The following is an 11,163-nucleotide window of genomic DNA, read 5'->3' as shown; positions in this document are numbered from 1 at the left end:
GGGGCAATTTTTTCCCACAGAGGATGGTGCAAGTCTGGAATGAGCTGCCAGAGGAAATGGTGAACGCTGGTACAATTACAACATTTAAAAGGCATCTGGATGGGTTTATGAATAGGAAGGGTTTGGAGGGATATGGGCCAAGTGCTGGAAAATGGGACTAGATTAGGTTAGGATATCTGGTTGGCATGGATGAGTTTGACCGAAGGATCTGTTTCCGTGCTGTACATCTCTATGATTCTATAATCCAGGTAGTCACTTTTTGATTTGTGGAATTGTACTGAAAGTAGCAGATTTTGAATAATGCTTGTTATCCAATATAAAATGATATCCATAATAGTTTACTGTGGATTTCGTAATGGATAGTATTCCTACGATAGGAGAAGGAATATACTGCTGATGAAATAATGTTTAATCTCTAGAGCTAATAAATGGAGGCTTGTGAGGGTAGTGTTGGTCAGACTGTCTGAAAGCTTAATAAAGCTGTCTTGTGATTGGTATGTCTGTTGTAATGCGATGTTAACCTTTAATATGAGCATTAAAGATTTTAAAGAACCAATTGGCTAATGAGTCGGGACAGACCCTGCAGAAATTGATAACATGTAAAAAGCAGCAAGGATTTGCAAAGGAAAAGACAATTTAAATTGGGGCTTTCTGTAGAAACAGATGAACTGGTGTTAAATGGTACTGTCTGAATGACAGACCTTTAGTTAAAAACTCCACTGGGTAGAGCAGAAAGTACTGTATACACCACTGATTCAAGATGGCACTGACACAACTCTTTGGAAGCTCTCTACAGCAGACTTTATTCTCATAATTCTTACAATCGTTCTGCACTTTTAAACCTCCATTCTAAGTCTGTTAAAAATTGCTAACAATTTTTGCAGCTGCAACTTTGTTTTCCTCACTCTGTTCTATCACCCTGTGATCTTTGAGCCTTTCTATGTTGTATAGTGCAGGCAAAACAAAACTTTTCACTGTACAGAGGTACATTTGACAATAATAAATCAAATCAATGCAACAGGAGTGAAACCATTGGTACAGTAACACAGTAATGGAATATCTCTACAGTTTCATTTGGAGAAGTGGTTGGGGTCTTGGAAATAGGGGAATGGGGAGTGGGGGGGGGTAGGTCGTGGTTGGGGGAGGGGCAAGTTTAAAGCCTGTTCCCTTGTTATCTCATTGCAGTACCTGTTCCCCCTTTACCCTACCGCAATCTGGCCTGAAGAAAGCAATACTTCAATATCAATGAGATATCTTTGCCACCTCCACTATTTATTTAACTTGAGCAGTAAGACTGCTCAATAAGCTTATGGATCACTGGTGCTGGAAGAGCACAGCAGTTCAGGCTGCATCCAAAGTGCAAAGCCTGAACACCACCAAAAGGACTGGTATCTGGTCCAGAGATAAGATACCTGCTTGGGTGCTGCAAAACTGGAATAAAATGCTGGAAACACTCAGCAGGACAGGCAGCCTCTGTGGGAGGAGAAAGGCCACATTCTCTCTGGGTTTTAGGGTGAAACATTCGGTGAGTGTTTCTGCTCCGGGGAACGCTGATAACTAGAGGATTGTGAGTAATTGCAGACATGGGCTGTCCACCCGTTCTTTCTCGTCAGGTTTGTGAGGCGTGGCCAACGTGTTCTTTGCTGTTCTGAGTCAGAATTGTTAACCACAAAACCGGGAATGCGAAAAAAAAACTTGCTCACATTCTTTGCAAAGGCGAGCTGGCTTCTGACAATCAGTATAAAACTGGTGCATTCAGATGCTCTTAACTAGTCCTCTGTCTCCAGGCTGCTAGTTTCTTCTCTCTCATCAGGTAAATGATCTTTTTCTCATAGTTCAACTCGCTAATTGAGTCAATTTGTTGCAATGAAGTTAAGGTTTTGTGACGAGGCTGTTAATTTATAAAAATACATATCAATGCACTATTGGGGTAGGGGCCTTGCCACTTGTAGGCTGTCAGTTCCTGCTTTTTAAAGTTGGAATAATCTCCATATGTCTCTAATATATGCAAATTCTTCCCTGTTACTCTTCAAACTGGAGACTGTGGTCATTTCTTTGTTAAATTCAGAGAGTTGGCCAAATAACAAGATAGCATTTGAAACGTGAACAGCAAAGTGCACTTTGGTGAGCAGTGGTCTTTGTTTATTGTCTCCTGAGTAATGACAGAGGAGCCGCTAGCTTTTCTGGGTGTTTAATTGGAGAAACAGATTTATTTCCAATATCAATAAATGTAACTTACGATTTGTTTGGGTTGGTTCCGGGAAATACTTTAGTTTGGTGCTTCTGACTGACTTTTTCATTGTAGTGCCTTCAAATATCTTTGTAGCAATTCACCAGGTTTGCTTCCATTTATAATAAAGCTTGCAACCGTTTTATTGGTTTTCAGTCTCACTGACGCTGGAAAAAGTGTATACACAGTGATCGAAAGTTAGATCTCCCTCTGTCAAAGTTTTTGGAAAAGAAACTTCGAAGCAATTTGTGCATTTGTTTTCCCTGCTCTGATGCTGTTACCATCGTTTCTGACTGACTGACTCAGTTCCACTTAAAAGATCTTCTCAAAGCTTTGATGTAGAGGTTATTTAAAACACATGTCCCCATCTCAGTTGTTTGGTGTGAGCAAAAACCAACAACTACCCGATGCTTCCAAAGCAATTTCTTCATGCCATTTTCAGAAATGCAAGCGTCTCCAGGAATATTCCACCTATTTCAGTTTTAAGTGTAAACAACAGATTGAATGTAAAAGCGTCGACACAATTTGCTGATGTGAAAGGCGCTATATAGAGTCATAGAGATGTACAGCATGGAAACAGACCCTTTGGTCCAACCCTCCCATGCTGCCCAGATATCCCATTTGAATGTAAGATTTTTATTTTCTGGGACAATAACCCTTTGTTACACATAAAGTTTGCCAGTGAGTAACTTGGAGATCTTTAGAACACTGGCTTTGATTTGGACACATTAATGGACTTTTACATTTCCAGAGCCAAATGTAAAATGATAGTCTTAAAAGCATCTACCACTATGTTTCTGCTCTTTGTGTAACCTTTTAAAAAATATATATGTAGAGACTCTTTTTATTTAAATGTGCCCATCAGCAGCAGACTGTTGGGAATTCTCTTTCTGACAAACCCCTGGTGATCTGGGAATCCTGCTTATTCTTTAACTGTTGGCAATTTCTCAAAAGACTGCTCTTGTTAACTTTCTCTATCCCTGGAGGAAAGCAGTAGCAGATGAAGTAGTAAATCTCACTGCTGTCAGTCTGTCACACTCTGGATTAAAAATCACACAATACCAGGTTATAGCCCAACAGGTTTAATTGGAAGCACACTAGCTTTCGGAGCAACGCCCCTTCATCAGGTGACAGTGGAGGGCTCGATGTTATGATGGAGCCCTCCACTATCACCTGATGAAGGAGCGTGGCTCCGAAAGCTAGTGTGCTAGCAATTATACCTGTTGGACTATAACCTGGTATTGTGATTTTTAACTTTGTACACCCCAGTCCAACACCGGCATCACAAATCATGACACTCTGGATTGGTATCCCTCTCGGTTGCAGTGTGTCACATACAATGCAATTCCCAGAGGCTAGTATGGATCGAATATGTGAGCTTAACAATCAGAGTGTGCAATAGGCTACTTATCACAAGGAGTAGCTGCCATAGGACCACTGAAGGGGAATCTATCTAAACATTTGAAGAGGAACAAGTGGAAGGAGATATCGCTGAGACAAAGAAAGGTGAGTGGAGGCAAGTAGGAAATACCATCACAGTGGACCCATTGGGCTGAATGGCCTGCTCTGAATTGTAAGATGGATGCAGGAGTGGGCTTCACTTCTCTTCAATGCTTTAAAAAGACTGGCTCAAATGATATCTGAAACTGACTGTCTGAAGCAACCACATTTATTAGATTAGATTACTTACAGTGCGGAAACAGGCCCTTCGGCCCAACAAGTCCACACCGACCCGCCACCCACCCATCCCCTACATATACGCCTTACCTAACACTACGGGCAATTTAGCATGGCCAATTCACCTGAGCCGCACATCTTTGGACTGTGGGAGGAAACCGGAGCACCCGGAGGAAACCCACGCAGACACGGGGAGAACGTGCAAACTCCACACAGTCAGTCACCTGAGGCGGGAATTGAACCCAGGTCCCTGGTGCTGTGAGGCAGCAGTGCTAACCACTGTGCCACCGTGCCGCCCTACCACTGTGCCACCGTGATGCATCTCCAAAGTTCCTTTAATGATCATGAAAACATCAAACATTTAACATATATCTTAACATTGCATCACGTTAACCATTATCATATTTCTTTTTCAGGAAGAACCATCAAAAGAAGCTAACTCAAGGAAGTCCATAGAAGGTATGGACCATGTTTATTGTGCATGGGTATAATGCCAGCCTCAGTAAAATAGAAAGCCTTGTAAAGAATGTTAGTAACGCTAACTTAACGATCACAAATTTCCCCATGTCCTCCATGTGCCCTCTAACTTCCCCACCTAACAGATCAGTTCTGTGTTTTTTTTTAATATATAAATGACTTGGATGGGAAAATGGAAGGGTGGGTTAGTAAGTTTGCCGATGACGCGAAGGTTAGTGGAGTTGTCGATAGTGTGGAGGGCTGTTGGAGGTTGCAACGGGACATTGACATGATGCAGTGCTGGGCTGATGTGGCAGATAGAGTTCAAACTTGAAAAGTGTGAAGTAATTCACTTTAGAAGGTTGAATTTGAATGCATTATACAGGGTTAAATGCAGGACTCTTGGCAGTGTGGAGGAACAGAGGAATCTTGGGGTCCATGTCCATAGATCCTTCAAAGTTGCCACCCCAGTTGATAGCATTGTTAAGAAGGTGAATGGTGTGTTAGCAGGGAGATTGAATTTAAGAGCCATGAGGTTGTGCTGCAGCTCTATAGAGCCCTGGTTAGACCACACTTGGAATATTGTGTTAACATCTGGTCGCCTCATTATGTGGAAGCTTTAAAGAGGGTGCAGGGGAGATTTACCAGGATGCGGCCTGGACTGGAGGGCATGTCATATAAAGAAAGGTTGAGGGAGGTAGGACTTTTTACTGGAGCTAAGAAGGATGTGAGGCGACTTGATAGAGGCGTAAAAGATGATGAGAGGCACAGGTAGAGTTGGTAGTCAGAGACATTTTTTCCATGGTGGAAATGTCTGTCATGAAAGGGCATAATTTTAAGGTGATAGGAGGAAGCTTTAGGGGAAATGTCAAAAGTTGGTTCTTTATACAGAGTGGTGAGTGTGTGGAATGCACTGCTAGCAGTGGTAGTAGAGTCTATACATTAGGGACATTTAAGCGACCCTTGGAAAGGCACATGGAAAATAGTATAATGAAGGGTATGTAGGTTAGACTGATTTTAGAGTAGGATAAAAAGTCGGCACAACATAGAGGGCCGAAGGGCCTGTACTGTGCTGTACTGTTCTATGTTCTGACCTTCCTCTCTTGAACAGTTTGTGTTCAGATGTAAGTCATTGGATGATGGTGGTCTTCTAGTGCCATACCCAGTGGACAGGCTACAGATTTGAGCTTGACATAGGACTGTCCGTGTTAATATTTGACTATAAGATCCTCCACACTGACCCATATTGATGGGGACAGTGGATGCATACTAAGGAAACTGTTTGGTTGACTAAGAGTTGACAAGAAGAGAGTATCGATATTTTGGAAGAAAGGCACTGTTCTGATGAAAAGGAATGGATTACTGACCTCACTTTCTCTTTACTGGTATGGTCTGACCTGTGAAGCATTTCCAACCATTTTCTGTTTTTGCTTCCAACTACCAATATTTAACACTATTATTCTACAGTATAAATGCATTTTCAGCTTCACAATTAAATCAAATAATGTGATGCCCTAATGGTATTATTGCTGTCCTGTTGATCCAGCAACCCAGCTAATGGTCTGGGGATCTGCGTTTGAAATGTGCCATGGCAGATGGTGGAATATGAATTCCAAAATAATCTGGAATTAAGAGTCTAATGGTAGCCATGAATGGTTAATTGCTGGGGAAAAAAACCCATGTAGTTCACTAATGTCCTTTAGGGAAGGAAACAGCCATCCTTACCTGGTCTGGCCTACATGTGACTCCAGACCCAGCAAAATCCTCATCCCATGAATGATTAATAAAAAAAATGTTTGTGAGAGGGTTAAAATTTTCAGCAAAGAAGGGTGACGTCTGTATTTGCTGGCAATCTCTGTCGATAAGGTGATCCGTTCTGTTTTTCCGTCCAGCTGTAGATGCTCACTCTCTGTAACTTTCCTTCATTACTCTGACTCAGTCTGTGTCACTTTGTTCTAGCAAGTTTTGTGTTTCAAAATGTCTGGACCCACCTCCGGTGACTCAAACAGCAGGAGCCCATTGCCTTCCCACGTTGGTCGGAGAATCACCCCTTCCAGTATCTCCAATGCTGAAGAGAATGAGGTTAACGACTTTGAGTACTTTGGACTCAGACCAAGAGGACAACCCAACCTGGAAGGTACCAGAATAAATCTCTTTCAGACGTTTCTGATATAACTTACAGTTGTGGGTGTTATCAAAATGAATAACTCTTTGAACAGCTGCCAAAAGGTGATGAAATTTTATAAATGGGATAGACATTTTGTGTGAGTTACATGCATTGCCAAAAGTCCTTATGGCCATTAAAAAGCAGTGGAAACCTATCGACATTGTGAAATGTCATTATACCAGGGGAGTCATTGATTAAATGATCAACTCTGTGATATAATTAAGATAACAGCAAGTTCATGTTCAGTTACAGTTATAGTGCAAATTGGAACTGTAGGTCTCCATAATCTATGATTGATAGGTTTAGTAATTTGAAGAATCTCTGCTTCCTCCAGCTACACGCTGACCTGAAATCAATTTCAAACCTCACCTTGCAAATGTCATTCTGTTCAGTCGAAATTTGCCATTTCCCGCTGCTGTGGAACCTAAATCAGCACTTTGGGAAAAAAAGATTAAGGTTATTTATCCAATTCGCTGATAGGCATTATCATCTTCACTTGTCTCTAGATTAAAGAAAGGAAGATCAACAGCCTGGTTAACAATGAATAAAATAATTCTGTTCAGTGATGAGTTAAGGGAGTATGTCATTTGTATCATTACTCTTTAGCCTTGACATACTGCTGCAGAATAAGTGCATGTCATTATATTCTAAATGCTCTGTACTTCTATATAGTTCTTCTTTATAGACATAATCAGCAAATGGTACAGAATATTGAAGGGTGCTTTTACACATACTCTGGGGTCATTAAGACCTTCTCTTCAACTGGGAGTCACTAATATACTGTGATCCAGCTGTGAAATTCTGAAAAGTTGCATAAACAACCTTCCAGTGGTAACTTGGTGATCCAATTAATCAAATGATAACATCACAGATTTTAATTTAGAATGTCCTTTTTTTGGAATTCAGTGCAAGTAAAGGAGACAAAAGTAAGAAGGTCTATTAACCGTCTGTGTTAAGAGCACACAGTTAAAAATCACATGACATCAGGTTTATTTGAAAGTATGAGCTCTCGGAACGCTGCCCCTTTAGTGCTCTGAAAGTTTGAACTTTCAATAAACCTGATGGATTATAACCTGGTGTTGTGTGATTTTTAACTTTATCCACCCCAGTCCAACACCGGCACCTCCACAAATAGACCACACAAGTATGTTTTTGAGCGATGGCTTTATGCCAGCTGTGATCTGCAGACACCGGTTCCATTCACCATGGCACCAAACAAAGGAGAGACTGGGAAAGGAATAGAGAAGACCCCACACGTGAAGTCATCAAGAGATAGTAGACAGTCCAGATGAAGTAGTGGATATATCAGTATCTCACCCGGGCGCTGACGTTGCTACTCTCACGGGGACATCTTAGCTGAGGTGGGCAAAGGGAGGGTATAACATTGGACACAGGTCCTACATGCATTCCTAGGGCCTACCTGCCCCACCTTTGTCCTGTTGTAAGTTTGCATGCAGTGGGTTGAGGGTGAGAACTAGGCATGAAGTCTCTCAGATTTCACTTCCTCGAGTTGCTGATGGGTAAGGGGCAGTTAGGGAGGGTGTGGTGGGGAGGGGGACATAGGTCCTTTCTTTTTCAGGACCTCTGACACTCTTCTTTTTTTCCCCAGCACCTATGGCCCTCTTTTTTTTCCCCTTGACATCAAAGGGCAATGCTAACTCCTTTTATTAATTTTTTTTTATTAACCCCCACACTACCGTCTAACTGCGTTAGTGCTTATTTTTCCCCAGCACCCATGGTGTGTGTGTGTGTGTGCAGTTGTGAGACACACAGTACACAAATCTTTATTCAATTTCCACCACCAGGAAGATAGGAAAACACCCGGGTGGCCAGTGACAAGCAGTGCCCTTTACCTCAAAGGGCAATGCTCATAGGTTACTTATAACTGTCAAGATCTAATCCCATCCTGATCTCTCCACACCTGTGTGCTATTGATATCTTCCCCATTACCTTGGTGTCAGGCTCCATCAATTGCCATTGAGGACTGGATACAGCCCTTGCTATGACTGCCACTGCAGAGGCTGGAGAGCTGCTGACCGTTTGATTGGCTGCCGTTTGATTGGCTGCCGTTTGATTGGCTGCCGTTTGATTGGCTGGATGCTCACGGAGGCTGGATATCTTTCCCGATTCACCCCTTGCCGTAAGGAATTCTGTGCAATCTACCCATTACAGCAACATTCTCTTGTGAATTAATTGATGGAAACCATTCATTTTCTTTGCATATAGTTCTTATCTTTGTAATAATTTGATATTACAAGCAAAGATAGTGAAGTAGTTCTTAGAGCAATAAGATAAATTGTACATATCAGGCTTTAAGACCGACCCCATTGTGACCCCTCATGTAGGGAATGATTTAAGTTGGAACCTGATTTTTGTCTGTTCTCTAAAATACTCTTGACTCAGATTCACAATGTTATATAACCGTTAGATTTCTCTGATTTTTATTCTCTAAAATACTTGTCTGTGGGAATCTGTGGCTTCCAGATAAAACTAATCATTTGATTTAGGCTGACGCTCCTGTATAGTACAGAGGGAGTGCTGTATTTCAGAGGAGATGTTGAACTAAGCCGCTGTTAACTCTCTGTGAGACAGATGCTATTTTGAAGAAGACCAAGTGAATTATTCCTGGCCATTTCTTATCTTTCGATCAATCTCACAAACATATTTATAGTCACCGTTGCCTTGCTGTTGATGAGAGTTTACTGTGAGCGAAATGGCTGCGGAATTACCTACATCATGACAGTGACTGGCTCTGATTCTAAAGCATGCAATTTGTACGATCATCGAATCCTACAGAGTGGAAGCAGGCAATTTGGCTCATCAAATCCACACCAACCCTTCAAAGAGTCTCACTCAGACCCATCCTTATACCCTCTCCCTGTAATCTTGAGTAATTCACATAGCCTGCACAACTCTAGATGCTGTGGGCATTATAGCATGACCAATCCACCTAACTTGCACATAGAGTCATAGAGATGTGTGACATGGAAACAGATCCTTCGATCCAACTCGTCCACGCTGACCAGGTATTCTAAATTAACCTATTCCCATTTTCCAGAATTTGGTCCATATCCCTCTAAACCCTTCCTATTCATGTTCCCATCCAGCTGCCTTTTAAATGTTGTAATTGTACCGGCCTCCACCACTTCCTCTGGCAGCTAATTCCATAAACGCACCACCCTCTGTGTGAAAAAGTTGCCCCTTAGGTCACTTTTAAATTTTTCCCCTCTCACCCTAAACCTCTGCCCTGTACTTCTGTAATTGTACCAAACTCCACCACCTCCTCTGATAGCTCATTCCCATTTCAATCTTTTAGCCCCTCACCTTAAACCTCAGCCCTCTGGTTTTGGACTCCCATACCCTGGGGAAAGGTTCTTGATTATTCACCCTATTCCACGCCCCTCGTAGAACTATAGAATCCCTACAGTGTGGAAGTGGGCCATTTATCTCATCAAGTCCACACCAAATCTCTGAAGGGCATCCCACCCACCTACCCTATCCTTATAATCCTGCATTTCCCATGACCAGCCCATCAGGCCTGGACACTCTGGGCGATTTAGCATGGCCAATCCACCTAATTTACATATTTTTGGATTGTGATAGGAAACCTATGCAGGGAGAATACACAGACTCCACACAGACAATTTCCCCGAGGGTAGAATCAAACTCAGGTCCCTGGCGCTGTGTGGCAGCAGTACCAGTCACTGAGCCACCAATTGGTTCTAAAGTAATTTGAGACTGTGTCTCAAATCTTTCTGATGCATCACAAGATTATAAGATGCAAAGTCGCCATAGAAACTGTTTGTTTTTTTACTGAGGACTGGTGGTGTTTGAGCCCAAGAGTCCCCACATCTCCGGTGAGGGGAACCGTTGAGCAGTGGGGTCCTTTGTGATAACCCCAGGAGTGTCAGCATTGAGCCCACACTGTTGGTGCTACTTTCCATGAGCAAACCAGCCATCCAGCCAACTGAACTGACCTCCTAAGTCCCAAGTTTATATTGGAAATCTGTAAATTGTTCACAATGAATCTACGTATCACTTGCAATTTGCCTTGAAACAAAAGTAAATTTCAGCAGACTGCTATGGGACATTGTTTGAATAGGCGGATTATATATAAATTAATAATGCATTTAAAAATCTCGCTTCTAAAAGCTTTCTTTGTCCATTTCTTCTTTATAAATGTGGACTTAGACAGCTTTCATTACAAATTTCTGTCAACTTGTATGCTGTACTAAGTGCCCTCCTTATCAGCAGACTTGTTATAGGATTGTGTATTCATACTGATGTGTCAACATAGGCAATTTCTGTTAAAATGTGGATGTGGGAATTGATAATAGAATCACAGAATCTCTACAGTGCTGAAAGAGGCCATTCAGCCCATTGAGTCTGCATCAATCCTCTGAAGAGTATTCCACCCAGAACTAGCCCCCTAGTCTATCCTTGTAACTCTGCATTTACCACAGCTTCCGCCTCGGAACACTTCAACCCCAGGGCATCAATGTGGACTTCAACAGCGTCCTCATTTCCCCATCCCCCACCTCACCCTAGTTTCAAACTTCCAGCTCAGCACTGTCCCCATGACTTGTCCGGACTTGTCCGACCTGCCGAGCTCCTTTTCCACCTATCCACTCCA

At 42.3% G+C, this 11,163-nt stretch overlaps 1 protein-coding gene across 2 annotated transcripts in view; it reads left to right on the top strand.

The window, feature by feature from the left end:
* The first annotated feature begins 1,712 nt into the window (after positions 1-1,712).
* LOC132832360 (coagulation factor XIII A chain-like) overlaps positions 1,713-11,163 on the top strand; it is a 111,058-nt gene continuing 101,607 nt past the window's right edge. Inside the window, exons 1-3 of one of the 2 annotated variants that reach the window (XM_060850311.1) lie at positions 1,713-1,813; positions 4,324-4,366; positions 6,327-6,500. In XM_060850311.1, coding sequence (XP_060706294.1) covers positions 6,341-6,500 — 160 coding nt within the window. In that variant the 5' untranslated portion in view covers positions 1,713-1,813; positions 4,324-4,366; positions 6,327-6,340. Of the gene's footprint in view, positions 1,814-4,323; positions 4,367-6,322; positions 6,501-11,163 lie in introns of both variants that reach the window. The other variant, XM_060850310.1, reaches the window with a different exon arrangement.

The sequence above is a fragment of the Hemiscyllium ocellatum genome, chromosome 34 (assembly GCF_020745735.1).
Source record: "Hemiscyllium ocellatum isolate sHemOce1 chromosome 34, sHemOce1.pat.X.cur, whole genome shotgun sequence".
NCBI lineage: Eukaryota > Metazoa > Chordata > Chondrichthyes > Orectolobiformes > Hemiscylliidae > Hemiscyllium > Hemiscyllium ocellatum.
This window is presented reverse-complemented; position numbering and strand designations above follow the sequence as displayed.